This window comes from Tasmannia lanceolata, unplaced genomic scaffold (assembly GCF_043159265.1).
Source record: "Tasmannia lanceolata isolate RefF3 unplaced genomic scaffold, GAP_Taslan_0.1 ptg000008l, whole genome shotgun sequence".
Classification (NCBI taxonomy): Eukaryota; Viridiplantae; Streptophyta; class Magnoliopsida; order Canellales; family Winteraceae; genus Tasmannia; species Tasmannia lanceolata.
In genome coordinates this window covers 26476762-26501681 of record NW_027518685.1, presented here as the reverse complement: position 1 = coordinate 26501681, position 24920 = coordinate 26476762, and the positions used below count along the sequence as shown (strand labels likewise).

The 24920-nt window shown below is 39.3% G+C and overlaps 1 protein-coding gene across 5 annotated transcripts in view; it reads right to left on the bottom strand.

The window, feature by feature from the left end:
- Nucleotides 1-24920, bottom strand: part of LOC143885003 (uncharacterized) — a 137604-nt gene that overhangs the window by 93302 nt on the left and 19382 nt on the right. For all 5 annotated transcript variants that reach the window (XM_077388933.1, XM_077388934.1, XM_077388935.1 and 2 more), the window contains exons 9-13: nucleotides 12659-12796; nucleotides 12407-12529; nucleotides 12074-12327; nucleotides 5315-5418; nucleotides 36-130 (exon numbers count right to left, since the gene is read on the bottom strand). In XM_077388933.1, the coding sequence (XP_077245048.1) occupies nucleotides 36-130; nucleotides 5315-5418; nucleotides 12074-12327; nucleotides 12407-12529; nucleotides 12659-12796 (714 nt within the window). The remainder of the gene's footprint in view (nucleotides 1-35; nucleotides 131-5314; nucleotides 5419-12073; nucleotides 12328-12406; nucleotides 12530-12658; nucleotides 12797-24920) is intronic.

The following is a 24920-nucleotide window of genomic DNA, read 5'->3' as shown; positions in this document are numbered from 1 at the left end:
ATAAACAGAGATGCTTTTAAAAGATCAATACTAACTTTTGAATCATCAGATTTTCGTAATGCATCCAGAATACAACGCAGGGCAATACCAAGTGTGAGATGGGACACAAGCTGATGCTTTATAAGGGAGCCTGAAAAAGAATTAAGAACGAAAATGTAGAAAGTAAAATTAGGAAAATGAAATTTCTTCCTAAAAGACTATTGCAGGTAATAGCCTTATGTCAAGGAAAGTGGCTTCAAAAGAAAGATATTTAGAGAAGTAAGATAACGAGGCAAGAAAGAAAAGTTAAGCACGCCAACGCAACAATCTCAATCTAAGAAAGCAAATGAAGGCCTAATAAAAATCCCCTCGAAAAAGAGGAAGCCCACAATATAATTTTCTTAATGACATGGGAGCCACAAACAAACACCTAACTAATATTGAAAACATTAAACTCTCTAGAGAGAATGTATGCAATGAAACACATCAATCTATTATTTTAAAAGCTCATGAGTATGTGATCAGAGTGAGAGCATAAGATTGGCAAAAAACAAAAACTTAGAATACACAGACATGGTTACTTGGAGGATAGCATGTAAGAGGGTTTCCTCCAACAAGTGGGTGATATCAGTAAACACTAGTCCTTTCGTTACAGCAAAAATTTAGTCAATAAAACAATTGCTAACCACATCATACCCCCCCCCCCCCCCCCCATCCCAAAAAAAATGCCATGCCCAGGGTTTAAAAAAGAAAGACAAAAAAAAATCCTTAATATCTTTCCATATTTGATTATACCACCATATTTGGATAAAACGACTAGGGAGTTTACTCTTATGAGGTGTCTGCTCTCTCATGCATCAGATTTTGTGTTATTCATGATGGTCCCTAGCAAATCCCTATATAAACTTCAAGTTTAAGCTTGTAAAATCCAGAATTTTACAAAGGGATTTTACCTTTTCACAGGTCTTGAATCCCTCTATAAACTTTTGTTTTTATTGGCTCCTGAAAGCTTTTTGGGACATGTAATAACCTTTTCACAGCTCTTTTATGTGCTTCATGCCTTCATCTTTTGATATATAATACAATTATAATTTTTTTCAACTAAATTCCAGTTCTTACGAGTCACGAGTCAGAAAATTAAGAAATTGAGTCACGAGTCGAGTCACGGGTTAACAACTATGATCATCTCCCTCTTCCTTGGGAAATCCACCGTTTGAATCCTTTCGCGACATGCTGTACATCCAAAGGCGCAAACTCTAGGAGGAGCTTGGATTGCCCAAACTCTAAATACCTTGGACAACACAGGGCAAACTACTAGTTGTTGATAGAAAGATTTTACGGTGAAATCTCCCAATGAATTCCAGATCCAAACCCTTTTATCTTCTCCATCTTGCTTCACTTACCCCTCCTAAAGAACCTCAAAGAGTCTAGTGATAGATGCTAACTCCTTGTTGAAGAAATTCCTTCTGAACAACGGTCTCCACACCACCTTTTCTTCTCTTTCATCCAGATGGTCTTTTACAAACCCATGCTTGAGAACTGCAACCACATACAACTCCGGAAACATATCTTTGAGAGTCTGAAGTGAAACCCACTTGTCTAGCCAAAATCGGATCCTGTTCCCTTCATATACTCCGAATTTCATGCCAACCTCAAACTAAATTCCTGAATCTCAGAATCTCCCTCCAAAGCGACAAGCTAGGGCATCTAAATCTGATGTGTATTGTAGGCCTAATAAGTGGCATCAAAATCTTCCTCTAGGTGAATACCAAACAGTCTTGATTTGTGAAAGTTAGATCTCTGAGCAGTGATGGCTTCATAACAACATAATATGGCTATCAGGTTCAAAACTTTGATCACATCTGGGAGCTGAAAGAAGTGTCATCTGCGAACTGCAACTGGGAAACTTCAACGCCGTTATCCCCAATCCCTCAATCGATCCAATAATGAGGACCGAGAACCAAGCCGATGATAGACATCTCTCCATCCAGCTTCTCCATCTAGGGCCAAAACCGATTCTACCCAATAAGGAATCCAAACACTTCCACTCTATTCGGTCATATGCCTTCTCCATGTCCAATTTGCATACTACTCTGCTACAATTAATTTTATGATAATAATCCACGACTTCATTGGCATCCAGGGAGCAATCCAGAATTTGTCTTTTTTTAACAAAAGCGCTTTGACTACCAGAGATAATTGCTAGGGAACCTTTTCTAACCTCTCTGCAAGCACCTTTGCAAGAACTTTATGCAAGCACCCTACTAAGCTAATGGGGGGAAATTGCGCCATTGATGATGCTTCTTTCACTTTGGGAATTAAGGCTATAAAGGTTGTCCCCGTACCACGATCCAACTCCAATTCTTCGTGAAATTCTTTAAAATATCGCATCAAGTCTTCTTTGCATACTCCCGGCAGCTTTGAAAGAAAACTAGACAGAAACCATCGGGACCAGGGGCTCTATCCCTTCCTAATGAAAAAACCCCCCATTTCAATTTCCTCTCCAGAAAAAGGCTTTTCCAGGCTCTTCTCTCTAGTTCTATTGTCGAACTGTGACTATAAGAAAATGTTTGTAGAATAAGAAAGCAAGAGTGACATGTAGTAACATTTTGAATATATAAATGTGCATCTGGAGAGACTCCTGGAGCAGAACCTGAGCTAATAAATCTACCGAAGTTAAACCAAAAAAACAAAAATATCAGAATCATCGTAACCATGCTTTCTAGGATTTGTTTTGTGGGAAACAAGGTCATATTGGGATTTAGTTTTCTTCCCTAGTGACCGATCATGAAAGTTAAACATTTGATTAGCATCTCAGCATGGTTGCCAAATATATTCAAAATATTACATTTGTTACTATCTTTTTCAAATTCCTGGACTTCCAAAACTTGCTAGTTTGTCATCTTAATTCCGTTTCTAGACACCCCCGTACAAGTGTGATCCGTCCTACATCACATCTCCATGAAAAAGGGAATCATATTGCATAGGATAGCTAACTTGGTGTTTTTTGAATCACGTAAAATGCTTCTTATAGTATACACCTCTAAACTTATAGCAGGAATACTTTTGATTTTTCCATGAGTTTCATTTTCAAACAGGCTTACTGAATTTCTGTTTAGAATCAAAAAATAATTGGATCTGATATCCCTCAAACAGGCCTTCTTTTCTTTCTCATCCAACAACCTCCTCCATTCTTCGATACTTCACCAGAATGTAAGCCCAATTGAATAAAAAAAGAAACATAATTTTGTTCTCTAACCCTAACAATGGGATTCAATATCTCAAAGATTCAACTCCTCAACCATTACTTCCCTTACTAACCATCACAATGATTGCAGCCCCAATCTCACACATGAGAAGACTTGGCTGACTGCTGCAATCATTCTTCTGAATTCCACTTCTCTGTATACCCTAAAACGTCTAATGACCCAACGGTGAATTCCAAAATAGTGTCATAGGTGAGAGCCCAAAACCTGCTTGGAAATCGATCAGACTCAATGCCATGCTTAAGGAACTCGTAGAAGTATAACCGCTAAGGAGTAACAACAACCTGCTCTAAGTCTGACGGGATTGGCCTGGCTGGTGATGGTACCCTTCAAGTGCAAAGCCATCCATTACAATAGTCCTGAATCTTTCATATTTTACGGACCTATAAATTTCTTCGCATGTTTGAAAGTTTTTTTTTTTTAAGTAACAATACGTATTATTGAAAGATCATGGAAAAACATACAAAGGACAAGATCTCCCAGTATTACATGTCATCCAGATAATAACCCTCGAGAAACCGATAGAGAGATACAAAGATAAGGCGCTAATTCATCACGTTAGCATAGACAACCACGACAGATTCACGATCCCCGACTTGGCCAATTCATCGGCCATGGTATTCGCTGTTCTCCTCATGTGAACAAATTGCGGTCAGATATCTCTCGCCAAATAGCGAATCGTCGATCTTACTTGCTAGGCGCCAGTAGCCACAACATCTGTTTTTTGCCCAAGCTATAGTATTAGATGAATTGCCTTCACCAATAAGAGCACCCAAGTTGTTACTCCCATACCATTTTAGCCCAAAGAGAAGTGCCGACACCTCTGTTTCATTCGCATCACATACACCAGAAGGACCTGAGTAGGTCATGATAGTGTTGCTGTTGTGGTCCCTAATAACTCCTCCAATCCCAGCTCTACCCAGGTTCCCGATTGAGCTCCCATCAAAGTTGAGTTTGAACCAACCCTCGGGCAGAAGATACCATTGCGGAGCTATTCTTGCTACCATAATTTTTTTATACCTCCGCATTTTGAAAGTTTTAAATCAAAGATCAAATTCAAGTTCCAAAGGAACCAACCCTATATACAATCGTTGGAGGAGCTTTTCCTGTGCAGATATGAAAAACCTGGGGTCGGAGGCTGACTGCATAGAGTCAAACTCTAGGGCTTTGCAGGTCGGCTTGATCAGGAAGAATAGTGGTTGCCCTAACTGGTTCTGAGCAATTGAGGTGTCTGAGAGAGGATAGTGGGTGAGGAAGAAGAAAAACGAGAGAAACAAACGTAGAAGAACAAGGACAGCAGGTATTTCTTATAAACGATATGGGACAAGTCCTTATGGATTCAAGTGAAACTGAAGTGATGATCATGCTTGGAAGTCTAAAAATTGTGTTGGAAAGATGGGGAGGTCCTATTTCGGTCGAAGGTGATTCAGCCAATGATATTTCTTGCTCTTCTAGTAAAACGAGAGGGTCCTTGGAGATTTGCTAACTTTATTTTGCAGATTTGCTCTCTCTCTCTCTCTCTCTCTCTCTCTCTCTCTCTCTCTCTCTCTCTCTCTCTACAAATGGAATGGCAGACGATCTACCAAAGGCCAATTCTAGTAGGGAAAGACTGCTGTTTTCTAATGTCCTCCTCCCTATCACTTCAAGCTTTGGTTGTAGTGCTGGTGCATTTTGCCTCCTCTCTCGTCACTTCTATTTTTCTTTTATAATAAATTTGATTTCTCTCAAAAAAATAATATATAGCATATATTATCTGCTTGTATATAACATTAGTTATTAACCGTTCTGAATCCACCATTCAAAAAAAAAAGGAAAAAAACTTTCTGAATCACTGGCCCTTCAATCAAAACATTATCAGTCATTAAAAACATTGCTGGGATAAATTTTATAGATCCCCATTGACTAAAAATATATGTTCTACGTAAATCAGTGAGTACCAAAAGAAAAACTGAAAACAGGATTATGAGCAGAAGCCATTAACCCAGGAACATTAACAGGATTGTTAAAATAGTAATATGATCACATAGCATAAATCACACAGCCCATAAAAAAATATAATCAAATCTTACCAAAGAAAACAGCAGCAATTATAAGCTGCCTTTCAGGATACTTAGGAAAATGTCTGTACTCTTCAAATAAATTTGCTATCATGCACTCGAAGATTGACTGCTCCCTGTCAATAGAGTAGGGCAACCATTTAATTAAATTAGCATTATGAAATCAATGATCAAAGATGTACAAGATTTCTCCATTGCAATATGTGCCAAAATATAAATGCTTCTACATGACCAAAACTTTATTGATTTAGCATCTATATAGGCAGTGCAACTTGGCTTTGAAGCAAGAATTTGACGGCAAGACATAAATTATATATATATACACACATACATGTGTATGTAACCATATAAATAAATATATATATATATATATATATATATATATATATGTGAGCATAGTGTTGCTGCGCAGCTGCTCAAAAGCTTATCTGAGCACTGCTTCAAAAACTCATGTGGCCCACATTTTTGGGGTGATCCAAAGCATTCATTTGAAAGGCCCTTCCATGGATAAGGTGTGTACCAAAAATCAGCCCTATAGGATCATCCTAACCCAATCAAAGGTGGAGGGGAAAATGGACAGACACTGTTTCTGACCATTTTTCCCCTCCACAAATGGCAGGGTTAGGATGATCCTAAAGGGCTCATTTTTAGTACACACCCTATCCATGGAAGGCCTTCCAAATGAATGCTTTGTATCACCCCAAAAAAGTGGGGCCACATGAGTTTTTGAAGCAGCTGCTCAGATAAGCTATCTGAGCAGCTGCGCAGGAACACTATTTATTATGTTATTCAATAAATTAAATATTGCTTGAATGAATTTCTTGTCCCATGACCAATTAAAGGTACAAATTTTGCCGCTTCAAGTTTTACAAGAAGAAAAGCAGCAATTTTTCATTTTTCATTTACTATTAATTTTTCGAGAAAACCCTCTGATCCATCTGGTTAACCTTTTACAAGACCCAAATTGGAGATGTTAACCACATTCCATTCATCAAATACAGGGATTGGAGATATGAATCACATTATATTCATCAAAAAATCACACAAACAAAGTGCAAGCTTGACCATAGAAATAAATAACCAAAGAAGCAGGTACACAAATAGAGCCAAAAGTACAGAAGTACCTCATAGAAAAATTCTGCATAACATCCAGAGATCAAAAGCCCAAAATACATTCGTGATTCGTTTTCTATTTTCAAACAAGTACACTTTTTTTTTTTTTGAATATCAACAAGTGCACTTTAATTCATAATATAAAAAATTGTAAACTAAGACAATGTACAAGGAAATAATAAAAAACACTAAAAAGGGCAGAAGCCCAGCAAACCTTGCCCTAAACATCAGGTGTGTATGTCCATGATTCCAGATTAATACGGCTAGCTCCAAATTTTGCAGGTGAATCTTTTTTTCTGTTACCTTCCTTAAAAATATGCAAAATACCAGTGTCTAAAAACTTGGACTCTGACGAGAAGTCAACCAAGGTAGAAAGCAGATGACTCAGGCAAGCCAAATATTGATATTTTTTTTTAATGGCTCAGGCCAAATATTGATGCAGTTAATTTTTCATTAACTCGAGCAAATCAAATGAGTTTTTTTATCAACTTAGTAGGAGAAAACACCAACTCGGACGCTTCGACTCAGGCGAGCCGATGATTGACTCAAGGACTTTCTAAAGAGTAGAAAATATACCCAACATCAACTTCCACTATCAATACTTCCCACTCCAAGGATACATTATCGATATTGCAGTAGAAGATCAAAATGCAACATCACTGAAAGTTGAGTAGAAGTAAAATTGCCTTCAAATATAAGATACTAGAAAACAGATTGGGGGAGGTAACAATACAAAATGTATTACTAGAATCGCAAAAAGACACTAATGACAGCATCAGGTTCAAATTTAGCGAACTTACAATCAAGATAAATGAATATCATAATATATATTAGGAGCGTACTTCATAATCAACATATTAAGTTGAGCCACCAATGTAAAGCCCGACCCCACCAGGGTCTGGGATAGGTCGGATGACCCGAGTTGATGGTCGATCTCTCTTGGAGCCTTTCGAACTGCCGGATCAAGCATCGGATCGTCGATCAATCTTGAGTTGATATTTAATCTAGTCTCTTGATCATTGATTCCCTTGATCATTTAAAGATCAAGAGGTCCAAGAAATCAAGGACTCTCATATTTTCTTTTCTTGAAATCTTTAATTGGTGAAATAACATAAAATTTTCCATGGAAATAAATTTCCATAAAAAGAAACTAAATGTTCCCCCTATTTGGGCGAATTTTCCCATAGGAAAAGCGGGCCACTAATTTTAATATAATATCCTAAATTAGTTAGAGTTTTAAATTTATAAGAATTCCATTCTTTTAAAAAGATTAGACAACTTATTTGTTGCTTTAAATAACCAATCAAATAATAGCAATTTAGAAAGAGATAAACCATTAGCCGACCCCAACTAGTTTGGGACAAAGGCTTAGTTGAGTTGAGTTGAGTTGAGTTGAGAGTATAAACCTTATTAGACAAGGAGGAAGAAAATAATTAACATTTTCCCTACAAGAGGAAAACGTGTGCACAACCCAAAAGAGAGAGAGAGAGAGAGAGTTGGCTTGACAATCCTTGGGCTTGTGGAGGGAGAACGCAAAATCCTTCTGCTTCCAAGATTCAAGTAGGTAACCTAAATATTTCATTCTTTTTAAGATGATTGTGCGTGTAAAAACTAAGCTATTTTTTTGGTTTTAAATCAGAAATTTATCGTAGGTAGCGCATACACCTAGGGTTTCAAATCTGAAACTTTTATCATAAAGTATGTGCACATACATGTGAACAGAAATCCAAGATTTTGTCATATACATACATCTACATGTAAATCCATGATATATTTTTAGTACTATACGCATATGTGTGTGTGTGTGTGTGTGTGTGTGTGTGAAATTAAATCTTGATTTTCAACAATACTTATGCGCATAAGCAAACTACATAAAATTTGATTTTTTTCAACAGTGTATCTATGCACATAAGCATATCCATATCAGATTTTGATTTTTCATCAGTATGTTATGCATATAGGCACAAACATGTAGGATTTTGATTTCTCATCAATATGTTTATCTTATGCGCATTTACATAATCATAAAAATCTTGATTTTTAACAGTGAACTCATGAGCATAAACATGATTATGTGAATCTTGATTTTTCAATAGTACTCTATATATACATGTAAATTTATATAAATCCATGTTTTTGTTAGTATTTATACCCGTACATATAATTATATGAGATTTTGATTTCTCATCTATATGTTTGTGGGCATATGCTTAATCATACAAGATTTTTATTTTTATTTTTTTTATGCGCATATGCATGGTTGTATAAAATTCTGATTTTCAACAGTATATTTATGCGCATATGCATAATTATATAAAATTCTATTTTTTATCCGTATACATGCGTATATGTATAAGTATATAGGTTTGTGATTTTTATCCGTATTCACATTTTGATTTCTCATCTATATGTTTGTGCGCATATGCTTAATCATAAAAGATTTTGATTTTTTTTATGCGCATATGCATGGTTGTATAAAATTCTGATTTTCAACAGTATATTTATGCGCATAAGCATAATTATTTAAAATTCTAATTTTTATCCGTATACATGCGTATAAGTATATAGGTGTATGATCCGTATTCACACGCATATAACTATAAGAATATGATTTCTATCTGTGATCGCGCGCGCGCGCACACACACACACACACACAATCTGTAGTTTTCTTCAATCCATTCATATGCAAATCTTTATATATGAAAATATTAAGATTTATTAATTCATTCATGCGCGCATATATATATATATATATATATATATATATATATATATATATATATATATGTTAACTTACCAACTTTTCCAAAAGCTTAAGCTGTTGGAGAAAGGCGTTATTTATCTTTTATACTTTAACACTCCCCGCACGTGTGGCCCACTTGGCAAACATGTGGCACATGTGGTCCCACTTTGGGCCTACCATCGCATGTGGATTTTTGCTATCCGGGAGGTTTGAACTCAAGACCTTTGGCTCTGATACCATGTTAACTAACCAACTTCTCCAAAAGCTTAAGCTGTTGGAGAAAGGCGTTATTTATCTTTTATACTTTAACAATATATATATATATATATAGAGAGAGAGAGAGAGAGAATAGAGTTCCTAGTGGGGCCATTGGGGGGCTGATCCTAACCATTCATTTGGAAGGCCCCATCATGGATGGGGGGGCCTACCAAAAATCAGCTCCATTGGATCACCAATGGGTGTCCATTTGTGGGGCCAAAAATGGACAGATACTGTTTGTCCACAAATCTGTCAATTTTTTGCCCCACAAATGGACGCCCTAAGATGATCCAATGGAGCTGATTTTTGGTGGACACCCTACCCATGAAAGGGCCCATCAAATGAATGCTTTGGATCCCACCCAAAATGTGGCCCCACCCTGTTTCTGTGCTCGAGCGCAGCTAAGCTAACGCTAAGCTTAGCTGCGCTCGAGCGCAGGAACTCGATTCTTGTAATGACTGTGATGATCTTCTTCTTTCAAAACCCTAAGATTTAAGCCATTGGATCAATAGATCTATTTTCGAGGGTGGGGATCAACGATCCATCGTTGATCAACCCATGATCTTAGTTTTTAATCACTCTTTTCCCCCCTTTGATTTGCTTTGATCCATAGATCTTAGAATCTATGGCTATTGAAAGTTATAACTAAATTTCCTAAATGAGAGAAGAAAATAAGTCTTGTTGTAAAAATAATTTCCGGGGAAAATATCACTTAAAACATGAAAAAAAAAATGAGTATGGGAAGAAACCCTACAAGGGAAAACGTGCATACACTTTTAAATGAAGAGTGGGCCCACTTCCAAATTACTCAAATCCTAAAAGTATGTTATAATTGCTGATTTCTTTGGGATATGATTTAGAAATCTAGGTTTAAGGAGATATTATTGAGAATATCCTTTGACCAATCAAAAAGGAGAGATTGAGAGAAAATAAAAGGTTTCCTAATATTTGGGCAGTTACACAATCCCCACTAGGGAAAGAATCAAGCGCACAACTCACTGTGCGCATCTTTCTCCCCTCTTTTGGTTGTTTTCCTTTTCTTTAAAATTTAAAACCCATAAAAAGTGGCTATCATGCCTTATAAATAAGACCAAGGTGTTGGGTTTTTAGTAACTTACTATAGCCCTCTTATGACTCATCTTAATTTACCAATCATAAACAAGGAAAATATTACAAACCTCAACTATTCCTCTCCTCTATTGTAACACCCATATCATTGTGCCTATATGTATTCTATTATATACGTATCCTTTCTTTATATATTTTTCTTTCATTTCCTCATCTCTTTAATCTATGTCATTATGTCATTTTGGTCTGCACAAACTTTTAACCTAGCTAAAAGAGTACTATTTGGAAATATATAGAGTAGAGAGTCGTAAACCACCAGTGCCACAAAAATCTAATTTCAGAATTTGAACCATCTGAGGGTGTAAAGTTCTAGGGTTAGCAATTTCAAGAGAATCAGCTGGATTGGTGCACTCACACTGGGTAACCTTAGCGAAAGAACGAATCTCTCAAGCTTCAGCTATTGGATTTAGAATCTTTGGAGGACGACCAGCACCCCAATGACATTAAGCAACCCATTGAGGGGATTACTCCCAAATCTCCTACACCCCAGATCCTATTTTTTCCACCAAAGTCGCCAGACTAACACAATTTTACACTTACCCCTCAAGAACTGTATCAGAGGGGAACCCCCGCCCAACATACCAAAAAAGACAACTACTCCAGGCTTGTATCAAATTTCTTTAGCCCTGGCCTTTTGTTCTTCCTTATCTCTTTCCTTCATTGTAAGTAACATTTTTTTTGTTGCCCCCAAGTCTTCTTTATATGTGATCCCAAAAACATCCCCTACCGATAAAAGGTCATTAAACTCTTCTGAGCCTAACCCCCTACTCCTAGAGTCGTCAGGGCTATGATCAACCTACATAGCCTTATTGGTAATGTATCTCCAGGGACCAAGAGTCACTGGGGCAGTATGGGGAATACATGCAGTAACCAAGACCCACATGACCACGCCATGGACGGGAGAGTGGACTGGCGTGGAGGCAAAGGTAACATGCTGGTTGGGAAAGCTGGAGGACTTTGGGCAGCCGTCTCATTTCACATTCATATCATCCATATCTTACATTGCACATTCATGCTTATATCTTGATATTCTGATCCTCGTACCCTCTTTATTGTAGCTTTCACATCATGATTATTGGATCATGCTTACACTGTTCTTTCTATGTTCTCTAAAGAATTGAATTTCATGATTTTAATTCTACTGTTGTTTACTTGTACTGGTTTAGGGTTGGATGACCCTACTAGTTTCTTATTGAAACTAATACCTAAAATACATTACAGGTTTTGAGACACTGGATGATGACACTAATGCTAATGGGGAAGCCTAGAGGGCGAGTGCAGAGTCTTCGGTGTGGCCAAGTGGTCTTGACGGGAGGACCGTCTTAATCAATTTTATTTCGCTTATTATAACAAATTGCTCTATCTAAACTCTCTAAGCTTGATGTTGGGGGTTTTATTTTAAAAGGATGGATTTGATATTAAATCAACATTATTTGAGTTCTTAAATATATCTTGTGAGTTTTATATTGTTTCTTTTTGGGGTAGCGATTCGGGTATTTTTAAAAAAATCTGGGCCGTTACAACCAACCTTCGTTCAGAAGATTCCTTGAAATGGGTAAGCTTTTGAACCATTGCATCAACGGCCAACTGCCCAGAAAACATTTGTTGGAAGTAAGAGTTGGCTTCATCATCAATATCAGGTGGATAGCTAACAGCTGCTGATGAATCCGTAGCTCCACCACTTTGTAATTTTGTATTAGCATGCAAAGAAACCAGCTGCAACCTTTTCAATTCCTCGGGAAGCTGGCAAGAGATGAGCTGCCCAGAATTGGCTTGAAGAATCTGTCAAATTCATGTAAATTATAAGATGCATAAATGGAAATGGGAAAATAGCAGGACAACAAACTTATAGCAGCAAAACCTTGAAAAAAGTAGAACTTGTCTCTGGATAAAGATTCATGGAAATGCCAGAATGTTGGAAAGGATTATCAGGTACATCATTTGCTACATCAAGAATAATTTCTTTCAAGAACTTGAGGCATTCCTGAAACAGGAGAAAAAAGGGACCTTCATCAGTGACTTTATTATCAAGAAGGTTAGAAGAATACAAAATGCAGCGCATCTCAATGAAAAGCTCATTCATACTGTTGTAAATAAAGAAAGCTGATGTTACCTCAAAGAAAGCATCTTTATATATGCTCAGATTGTCATCCAGCCATTTATCAAGATTAAAGTGTTCCTTCCACGAAACAAAAACAGCCAGTTTAATACTGAACGTAAATGGAGTCATGTCCAATACTAATGATAAGATCTGCAAGAAGAAACAAGAATAAGTACAACGAGCAGCAAAGCCAAAAATGAACACCAGAACAAAAAGAAGATTTGCTCTACAAAATTAGAGAATCAAAAGCATATCTTAAAAATGCAGAAACAAAGTAAAGTCAGTTCAGGAAATGTAAACACATCAACAATGATCGATCCAGAAGCAGGGCTAAAAACAAAAACAAAAAAGAAATCCCTGAAAAAAAGGTAGTGCACCACCATTTCATCTTTGTGCTTAAATTTAGCCTTAACAATCAGTGGTGAAGGACAACATGATCTCAAATTTAGAATTGAAATGAATTTTCACAGACTCAGTTGCAAACAAACTAAACTAGACGGTCTTTTAAATGCACCTTCCACATTTTGTAGGCATTCATAACAGATTTTTTTTTCTTTTTTCTTTTTTTGAAAAATGAAAATGTACACATAACAGATAAAAAATTAAAGAAGATAAATCAAGAAAGGATTCTAACAAGTATTGAAGAAGGAAAAAAAAATGTAGGTTGATATGAAAAGAAAAAGACGAAAGGTATTCCCATAGTTTTAAATTTCGATCGAAATTTCGGATTTCGGTTGGGACCGACACCGAAACTACCTAAATCAGAAATTTCGACCAGAATCACAAATTTCGGGAAATTTCAGGAAAATGTAATTTTTTTTTAAAATTCCAGATTTTTGGCCAAAATTCCTACCCAGTAATGAAATTTGCATTTTATTTCCGAATTTCAGTCGATATTTCGGTTTCGGCTATGTCCGAAACCGAACCGAAACTGAAATTTTAAACCTTGGGTATGCCTCTACCATTCATAAAAAAGAAAGAAAGGTTTGCTTGTTTTCCTTTTCTGTTTTCTAAAGTATACGTTTGTTTTTGTTTCCCTTTTCCTTTTTAATGAAATAATTTTACAGCATGCCGACAGCCGGAAGAAGAACAAAAAAGAATGAAGAACAAAAAAGAAAGAAGAAAAAAAAATAAAGAAATGAAACGAAAGAAAAGAGAAGAAGAAAAGGTATTTTTTATAATTCTTTTCTTTTCTGTTTTATGCATGCAGAAGGGTTTTTTTTTTAATCTGACTCTGAAACTCCCTGCGTGCAGCCAATGAAGACCGGAAGAAGAAGAAGAAGAAGAAGAAGAAGAAGAAGAAGAAGAAGAAGGTGAGTTGCTTTTATATATAATTGTATAGATTAAGTAATGTTAGTTACTTCATTTAAGCAATTAACCTTGGTTCAAGTTTGACAGTTTATGATGATTGGATTTAATTTTATTGTGTTGCTTGGAATCTTAAATTTACTTATTTTTATATTTTATAAGCATTAAAAATAGATTATTAAAATTTCTTAGTAATTGTCACTAATTTTTCGCAATTATTCATTTTTTGTATTTTAACTAATTTTCCATTGCTTGCGCTTCGTGTTTGTTTCCCTTGACGCTGACCCAACCCTTCACGCTTCCCACTTCCTTCGTTCCAAAGAGCCCTCGTTTTCGCTTCCCGCACAAGAGAAAAGGAAAAAAGCATTCCTTTTCTTATTTTTCTTCTTATTCTTTTCTTTAGTCAGACTCGTCGGATTCATGAAGGGAAAAAGGTCGTCATATCATGGGAGTCATAAAGGGGGAAGAGAGAGAGAGAGAGAGAGAGAGAGAGATCAGTGTGTGCATAGAGGAAGGAAATGGGTAAATAAGGGAAATTTTCCTCTAACCTAGGTTTACGATTCTCTAAATTACATAAATACCCTTCTAACTAAACTTATTCAAAATTAAATTAAATAGCTTTTAAACATCATAAACTTGATGTATATTTATACATTAAATCGAAATCGTGAGTTTTGATTTCCGGAAACGCGAATCGTGAAATCCAAATTCGTGATTTTCATTAATGTGAATCAGGTTTTGAGGTATCAGCAAAAGCAATTCCCAAAAAAGAAGGAAAGTGATTCCCCAAAGATGGGAAGTACGCCTCCCTGAAGGTGGGAATGTGCTTCCCTGGAAATGTGCTTCCCCAATTTCAGCAAGCACTACATTTTCAGCTTTGAAAATGCGATTCCCCATAAGCTCGCTTCCTACCTTCCAGGGACATTTTCGGTAACCTCGGGAAAAATGTGCTCAATTTTTTATCAAGACACGAGTCACTCGTTTGAGGTGATTCAACTCAACATACTTTCATTTCAATACGAATATCAGAGTTTCTAAACTATGGTTCACATGCAACCACCACACTATAGTGCTTTTCTTATATCAAGTGAAAAAATGATAAAAGTATTAGAGAGAGAGAGAGAGGGATGCATAAGCAGACCAGGTACACTTTTCTCCATATGTGCCACGTCTAAAGCCTAGAAAACTCAACTCAACTCAACTCCAACAATGCTACTTTAAAAGCCAAAAAAAATGTTCGCTAATGAATATTGGCTTTATCAGCCAAACAAGTTCTGGCCTGGAAGAGAAGAGGGAAGATACCGGAGCATGGGTCAGTTTTTTCCGGCGACACAACGATTGCCGGTGGGATGACCGTTGGCCCTCTGCCACATGGCAACCACATGTTCGGGAAAGGGGTGACCCTGGTCCCAAGAGTCAAAGAAGGGTCCAAAGGGAGAATTCAAATTTCAAAGGCCTCCGACAGCTAAGAATCATCCTTCCCCAGCCAAGCTGGCAGGCCCACCCCAAGTGGTCACCAGATCGGATGTCCTTCCCAAAACACGTGATGATTCAGCGTGTAATGTAAGGGGACAAAAAAAGTCCCATTTGCCCCTCCTCTCGTCAAGATTACAGGAAAAAGTTGCCAAGGCCCTAGGCGTCCTAACAAAAGGGTCGAAACAATTTGGAACCTCAGAATTGATTGTGTAGGGCCAAAATGTCAGTTGGAATGCGGCAAAAAAGGGGGAAATACTCGGCCAAGCCCTTGGGGAGGAACATTTGAAGGAAGCTTCTCGGGGAAAAACAAGCAAACGAAGGTCTCCTGTTACGAAGGAAGGTCAGCCACACCCTGGAAATATAACGAAGTTGCTTCCATACTTGGGGAGGTGGGCCCTCCTCACACAAACCACTGCCTGCGTGTTGTCCTCGTCTGAGAGGACAGAGAAGCCATTGGGAGTTCCAATCCCTGCTCCCAATGAAGCGAGGCTTTTGGAACATTAAGGGATCGAGGGAAGATAGAACGACACGGGCAGTGAAGGATTTTATTTATCAATGTAGGCTAGATTTGTCGGCTGTCATTGAATCCAAGCCAATGGGGGTAACAGACAACATCATTAATAAAGCATGGGGTAGAAATCATCGAGAATGGGTCGCAAAAGATGCAGTGGGTACAGCAGGAGGGATCATTGTAATCTGAAAAGAAGGAAGATTCCATAGAGAGGAAGTTTGCATGGGGAGGTTCTCGATTTCGATCATCTTCTCCTCCTTCGACTGGACTGAAAAATGGATGCTTACGGTCATTTATGGACCAGTCAGGGCCTTGGAGAGACGAGAACTATGGTGTGACTTGATGAATATTCGAGAATCTTGGCAGGGTGCGTGGCTCCTCGGTGGTGATTTTAACACAATCTGATTCCCATCAGAAAAGAATACACACACCAAAATCACAACCAGCATGAGAAATTTCTCAAAGTTTATCCAAGATCATGAATTGATAGATCTCCCACTGAATGGAGCAAGGTTTACCTGGTCCAATAATCAGGAACGACTGATAATGAGCAAAATTGACCGGATTCTTATAAGGAGTGTTTCCTCTAATTTCTCAGAAGGCATTCCCAAGGTCTGTGTCAGATCACAACGCGATTATACTAGAAATCTTTAATTTCTCTGGGGGACCAAGGCCCTTTAGGTTTGACATGGATCTTCTAGAGGTAACGGGTTTTTGAGACAAGGTCAAGCAGTGGTGGGAAGAAATCGATGTCAGAGGCTGGAAAGGGTATGTTCTTTGTCAAAAATTGAAGGTGCTAAAACTGAAAAATAAAGAATCGCAAAAGGTTGTTGATGAAGAGACCAAACAAAGGAAGGAGGAGATCTCTAACTGTTTAGCCCTTTTAGAAAGCAGAGAGGGGGACGGCCAGCTTTCAGTGGAGGAAAAAATGGATCGTCTAAAATTCCTGGAGGAAAGTGAGGCAATTTTACGAAGAGAAGAAATCCGGTGGTGACAAAAATCTCGAGCCTTATGGCTTAAAGCAGAAGATATGAACTCGAAGTTCTTCCACCGAGTTGCAAATTCAAGAAGGTGAATCAACTCAATCAATTACTTGAATATGGGGATTCAATAATTGAAGATCAAAACCCGATTAAAGCAAAAATTGTGGAATTCTATTCGGTGTTATACTTCAGGTATACGGAGTGGCCACCGAAGTTGGCTGGAGTTCAGTTTAGAAGCATTACTCTTGATCAAAGATTATTGCTGGATCGAAATTTTTCTAAAGAGGAGGTCGAACAGACCATCTTCTCAATGGCCAGGGATAAGGCCCCGGGTCTGGATGGCTTCCCAATGGCTTTCTTTCAACATTTTTGGAGCACCCTAAAGGGAGACATTATGGCTTTCTTCCAAGAATTCCAGGAAAGGGGAATCATTAGTGAGGCAGCAAAAGCCACCTTCATTGCTCTAATCCCTAAAAAAGAAGGGGTTATTGGGATTAAGGATTTCCGCCCAATTAGTCTCATGCATAGCTTCCCTAAGATCATATCTAAGTTGCTGGCCAGAAGAGTGAAAAATACCATGGGGGGTATTAGATCCCAGTTTCAAGGAGCATTCGTTGAATCATGGCAAATCTTGGATGGGGTCCCCATTGCTAATGAACTTATTGACTCGGTGAAAAGAAGTGGACGCTCAGGCTCAGTGTTTCAGATAGACATCAAGAAAACCTATGATCATGTAGACTGGGATGTCCTTGATTTTATACAAGAAAGGATGGGCTTTGGCCCAAAATGGAGGGTGTGGACCAGGTCGCTCATATCATTCAACTCTTTCTCGGTTATCATTAATGGTTCGGCAGAAGTTTTTTCAAGGCCACGAGGGGTATCCGACAGGGGGACCCTTTAGCTCCTTACCTGTTCATAATGGTAGTGGAGGCTCTCAGTCAGATGATGATGAAGGCGAATAGGTCGGGCCTGATTCGTGGACTGCAAGTTGGGCCTTCCGGTGAAGAAATAATACATCTCCAATTTGCTGACGACAGGCTAGTGTTCTTGCAAAATAACTCTCAAGCCATCTATAACATCATGAAGATATTTAAATGGTTTGAGGTCACATCTAGCATTAAAATTAATTTCAACAAAAGTATGCTCTTGGGAATCAACATGGATCAGCGAGAAGTTCAAAGGCTGGCAAGGATAATTGGTTGCAGCATTGGGACCTTCCCTGTGACCTACTTGGGCTTACCTTTAGGGTTTGGAATACCATCGGCTGCTCAATGGGATCCGGTCGTGGAAAGAATAGAAAGGAAGCTAGCAACATGGAAGAAAAGGTACAAATCTCTTCGAAGTAGAATCACACAAATAAAAGTGGCACTCTCAAACATGCCGGAATACTTCATATCTCTCTTCAAAATCCCGGTCAAGGTCGCATTGACAATTGAAAGACGACAACGGAACTTTTTATGGGACGGAGATGGTCAGTCAAAGAAGCTAAGACATCTAATCAATTAGGAGAAGGCGACCAAATCTAAAAGACACGGAGGCCTGGGTATTGGGGAAGCCAAGACTGCGAAATAAATCATTACTTGGAAAGTGGTTATGGAGATATGGCTTGGAGAGAATGGCACTGTGGCATCGGGTAGTTGGGTCCTATGTCACAAATATCTCCGATATATTCAAAATATAGCGTTTTTATCGCTAGATTTTGATAAAACGACAAAATCCCGAACTAATCCCAAGATTTTAAAAATATAGAGATATTTTCATTTTTATCATAAAATATCCCGATAATATCGCGATATTATCCCGATATTTTTACGATATTTTTATTTTATATTTTTTCTTAAATTTAATATTTTTATATATTTTTTAAATAATTTTAATTTTACCGTTTATTTCCCGATATAAACCTGAAAATTAATAAAAATTAATTTATCCTGAGATTTTCCCTTGCCGAGAAATTCCCGAGAACGATATTTGTGACATACTTGGGTCGAAATATGGATTGGAATGGGGGGACTGGAACATTAAAAAACCATCGGGAGGGAAGGGATAGGGAGCATGGAAGTCTATCTGTGGTTTCATCAATTTTCTATCTCCCTATTAGAGGAAATAAGGAGACCTAAATTAATATAGAACTAAACGATAAATTAAGTTAAAGTCAGGACCAGCTAAGGCGGACTCCAAACCGGACCTCATCAATAGGGCTCGGAAGGAAGCATCGAATATCGCAAAGGGGCGTGATTTGACAGCCTTACCCTTACCCTCGGCAAGCCTGCAGGAAAACGTTGTTAAGGCCTTGCGAGTTCTGAAACAGGAAATGAAAAAGCCAGGAGCTTCGAGACAATTTGTAGAGGGACAAATACAAAGATGGAATCCAGCAAATCAGGGAAAGAAATACAACCGAACACTGGGGGAGCCGGGGAGATATTCATCAAGGAAGCTCCTAGGAAGAAGGCCATATCCAGTTTTGGGGACGTGAGTGTTGTTCCTTTGGGCGGCAACCAGCGGGGAATTCTTGCCTAAGAGAACGGCGAAGCTTTTGGGAGGCCTAGTCCCCGCTCCCAATGAAGCTAAGATTTTGGAATATTAGGGGATTAAGGGAGGATAGGAAGACACAGGCGGTAAAAAATCTTATTATCCAAAATAAGTCGACTTAGTGGCTGTCATTGAATCAAAATTAATGGGGCTAGACGACTCAATCATCAATAAGTCTTGGGGTCGAAATCAGAGAGAATGGGTTGCAAAAGATGTGGCGGGCACAGCAGGAGGCATAATTGTAATCTGGAAAGAAGGGCGGTTTCATCGGGAGGCAGTTTGTATGAGGAGATTTTCGATATCGATCACCTTTTCATCTTCCGATTGGAATGAGAGGTGGATGCTTACAACTATCTATGGGCCCGCTAGAGCTTCAGAGAGAAGGGAATTATGGTTTGAATTGAGAACCATCAGAGAAAATTGGCAGGGTCCATGGATTATTGGTGGAGACTTCAACACAATTTGATTCCCATCAGAGCAGAGCTCTCACACCAGAATTACTAGTAGCATGAGAAATTTTTCAGCCTTCATCCAAGACCATGAGATGATAGATCTCCCTCTTCACGGAGCTAGATTCACATAGTCCAACAACCAAGATCGGCTGGTAATGAGCAGAATTGGCAGGGTTCTTGTTACTCGAGAATGGGAGGAATGTTTTCCTCTGATCTCCCAGAGGACGCTCCCAAGAATGGTGTCGGATCATAATGCTGTGGTGTTGGATATTTCTGTCTTTTCTAGGGGTCCTCAACCGTTCAGATCATAATGGTCAGCCTCAAACTTCTAGAGGAGCATGAGGCAATTTTACGAAGAGAAGAAATCCGGTGCAGACAAAAATCACGAGCCTTGTGGCTCAAAGCTGGGGACAGGAATTCAAAATATTTCGACAGAACTGCAAACTCGAGAAGGAGAATCAATTCAATAAATTGTCTGAAGGATGGGAATTCCATAATTGAAGATCAATCTATCATTAAAGCATCAATTGTGGATTTCTACTCGAGGTTGTATTCTAGGGCCTCGGAGTAGCAACCTAAGTTGGCCGGGATCCAGTTCAAGTCCACATCCCTGGTACAAAAACAACTGCTGGATCCGGATTTCTCAGAGGAGGAAGTGGAACAAACTATTTTTTCAATGGCTGGGGACAAGGCCCCTGGGCCGGATGGGTTCCCAATGGCCTTCTTCCAACGGTTCTGGGATGCTCCAGGGGGATATCATGGCTTTCTTTTATGAATTCCAACAAAGGGGCATCATTAGCGAGGCCGCTAAAGCGACTTTCATCGCCCTAATTCCGAAAAAAGGAGTGAATGGGATTAAGGACTTCCGTCCAACTAGTCTAATGCACAGTGTTGCAAAAATCATTGTAAAATTGTTGGCGAGAAGGGTGAAAAAGGCCATGGCAGGGATTATATCCCATTTCCAAGGAGCATTTGTTGAATCAGGAGTTCAAGACAGATATTGGATGGGGTTCTCATTGCCAATGAAATAATTGATTCTGTCAAGAGGAGTGGACAAGAGGGCTTACTGTTCAAGATAGACATTGAGAAAGCATGTGATCATGTGGATTGGGATTTTCTTGACTCGATTCAAGAAAGGATGGAATTTGGTCCAAAATGGAGGATGTGGGTCAGGTCACTTATATCATTTAATTCAATCTCTGTAGTCATCAATGGTACAGGCGAGGGATATTTCAAGGCATCCAGGGGTATCCGTTAAAGGGACCCTCTAGCCCCATATCTTTTCATTATGGTGATCGAGGGCTCTTAGTCTGTTGCTGTCCAAGGCAAGTAGCTCGGGACTCATTCGGGGCGTTCAAGCAGGACCTAATGCCGACGTAATCATTCATCTCCAATTTGCGGATGACACATTAGTATTTCTGCATAATAGCCCCCAAGCTATTCCTAGCATCATGAAGATATTCAGCTAGTTTGAGGTTACCTCGGGTTTAAAAATCAAATTCAACAAAAGCATGCTCTTGGGTATAAATATGGATCTGTCAGAGATCCAGATGCTTGCAAGGACAATTGGTTGTAATGTTGGTTCCTTCCCAGTGTCATATCTGGGCCTTCCCTTAGGGTTTGGAATCCCATCTCCTCCCCAGTGGGATCCGGTGGTGGAAAGAATTGAGAGAAAGCTGGCTACATGGAAGAGGAGATACATTTTATTTGGGGGCAGAATCACTCTAATAAAAGCGGCGTTGTCTAATATGCCGATTTATTTTATGTCCCTTTATAAGATTCCAGTGAAAGTTGCACTGCGAATCAAACAAATTCAGAGGAATTTTCTTTGGGATGGAGGCGGCGAAGCAAAATAACTGAGACATTTGGTTAAGTGGGAGAAGGTAAGCCAATCTAAAAGGAGCGGAGGTATTGGGATAGGTAAAATCAAACTGCGGAATAAATCTCTTCTTGGTAAATGGTTATGGAGATACGGGCTAGAAAAATCGGCACTGTGGCACCAAGTAGTTGGGGCAAAATACGGATCCGAATGGGGGGATTGGAATAGTAAAAAACCAGCAGGAGGGAAAGGATCGGGAGCATGGAAATCCATATGCTCCGTCAAAAATGAGTTTGATCGTGAAATCAGGTATAAAGCGGGCTCTGGTATGAATGTCAGATTTTGGCTAGACCTCTGGTGTGGGAAATCTCTACTGAGCACGGAATTCCCGAGATTATTCTGAATAGCTATCAATCCAGACGCAACAGTTTTAGACTATCTGGTGCGTGAAGGTCAATCAGGTAGGGGTTTCTGGGATGTAAGATTATGGAGGAATCTGAAGGAGGAGGATATTCTCGACCTACAGAGGCTCCTCTCCTTTAGAGTCGAAGTATTGCCCCCAGTTTCAGGAGGATGAGAGGATATAGATGCCGACACCTAATGGTGACTTTGCTTTCTCGGCCTTAAATGATAGCCAATCCTCACCAATCGGTCGCATATGGAAATCTTTAGCACCTCTAAGGGTGGTCGCGTTCGGATGGACGGTTGTTCATCGGAAATTAAATACTTGTGAACGTTTAAAGAGGAGACATTTTAGCCTGGCCAGTATGTGCGTTCTCTGTATACAACATGAGGAATCACGGGATCATCTTTTGTTACATTGCCCATATTCATACCATTTATGGGTAAAAGCGATGGGAGCCTTTGGTATTTCCTGGGTATGCCCACAAACAATCAGTTCTTTGGTGCTTGGATGGCAAGCTGGCCCCTTTGGAGACATTGGTAAAGCTCTATGGCTGACTTTTCCCTATGCTATAATTTGGAATGTGTGGAAGGAAAGAAACAGGAGGATACTTGTGGAAAAAAGTCGAACTTGTGGTCGACTAGCAGCGGATATTAAAACCGAACTAATTTCCTGAACAAAATCCAAGAAACATTTTACCTATGGGATTGATGATCTTGTAAGGAACTGGTGGTCCGTCATATGGGACAGGGCAATCAGAACCAAACCCACACCAAAATGGGTCCCACCACCACCGGGTTGGCTGAAATTTAGCTTCGACGGGTGCTCATTGGGCAACCCGAGGAATGCTGGTATAGGAGGAGTGTTCAGAAATTCTACTTCTTCGATAGTCGTCACTTTTTCTGGCCCAGCTGGTATTTGCGATGCCAATGAGGCGGAAATCAGAGCTCTTCTATTTGGATTACGATGGGCCATTGAGAATAATCAACGACCTTTAATTCTCGAAGGGGATTCTACCCATGCAGTGTGCTGGGCATCTGGCTCCTCTAAGGGACCTTGGAGGTCGTAGGATCAAGTGGTTGAAATATTGGATCTGATGAGAGCGCTCGACCCGAAGATCGAGCATCGTAGACGATCAGCGAATGAAGCGGTAGATAACTTGGCAAAGGCTGGACCTCAAAGGGAGGAAATGGAAGTAATAGCCTTTCTATAACCAAATGCTTTTAGAAGGAAAGTTTGAAGAATTTGGGCTACTGCAATCTTACTCTTATATATTACCCTTGTACTGGCCTTGGGTGTGCCCGCGAGCCTCCCTTAATATGTTGTAATAGCAGGCTAGGACTACTGGTCCCGATTGGTTTTTCAATATCAATGGAATGTCGCTTTTCAAAAAAAAATGTATCTATATGTTATGTAGATGTACATAATGGAATCATATGAAGGGGATGTTATTATTTTATATCTAACCAATACGATGAATTACTGCTAATTTATGGATCATCCATATTTTTATCAATATTTTTTTTTTCATTCAGAAGATACTTCTTGTGTCGCAGCGAATCTGGCTAACTCGCCATTTGAGCGAGTTCGGTTAAGGAAGACTTTGAACAGGAAACACGCTACAAAGTGGGTAACGGCTGTGGTAAAACACTATTGAGCACGGAATTCCCACGACTATTCAGAATTGCAGTAAGGCTTGACGCTACGGTATCTGACTATTTAGTTAGAGAAGGGCAAGGAGGCAGAGGCTTCTGGGATATACGCGTTTACGCCGGAACCTCAAGGAGCAAGAAATCCATGAATTACAGAGGCTCTTATCTGTACCGGAGTTGACATATTGCTCACAGTTTAAGGAAGATGAGCGGATATGAATCCCAAAACCCAATGGAGACTTCACAGCAAAACCTTCTTTACGGTTTTAAATGCTGGACAACCAACACTGATTAGGTGAATTTGGAAATCTCTAGCCCCTCCGAGAGTGGTTGCCTTTGGGTGGACGTTGGTCCACAGGAAAATAAATACCTGTGATATTCTGAAGAAACGACACTTCAGCTTAGCGAGAATGTGTCCTATGCCGACAGCATGAGGAAACGTTGGATCATCTTATGCTGCACTGTCCATATTCATACCATCTGTGGGTAAGAACGATAGGAGTTTTTGGCATATGCTGGGTATGCCCTGATACTATCAGCTCTCTTCTTCTTGGGTGGCAAAATGGACCCTTCAGTGACAAAGGCAGAGCATTATGGTCGACCTGTCCCTACACCATAACTTGGAACATCTGGAAGGAGCGTAATAGACGGATATTTGAGGAAAAAAGTAAAACTTGTGGTCGGCTGGCATCGAATATTAAAGTGGAATTGTCTCATGGACAGAGATTAAGAAACAAATTCCTTATGGGATGGGAGATCTCATAAGGAATTGATGGTCAGTTATATGGGACAGAACAATCAGAACTAAGCCCAAACCTATATGGGCACCGCCACCACTGGGGTGGTTGAAACTTAACTTTGACGGCTGCTCTCTCGGTAATCCAGGGAAGGTCAGTATAGGGGGAATCATTAGAAATGATAGCGCATTGACAGTCATGACATTCTCCGGACCGGCTGGCATCTGTGACGCCAACGAAGCGGAAATCGGGGCACTCCTCGTCGGGTTGCGGTGGGCATTCGAGAATAACCAGCGTCCCTTAATTGTTGAGGGTGACTCTACAAATGTCGTCGCATGGGCCTCTAGTTCCTCAAAAGGATCTTGGAAGTTGCAGGAATTGGTTGCGGAAATACTGGATTT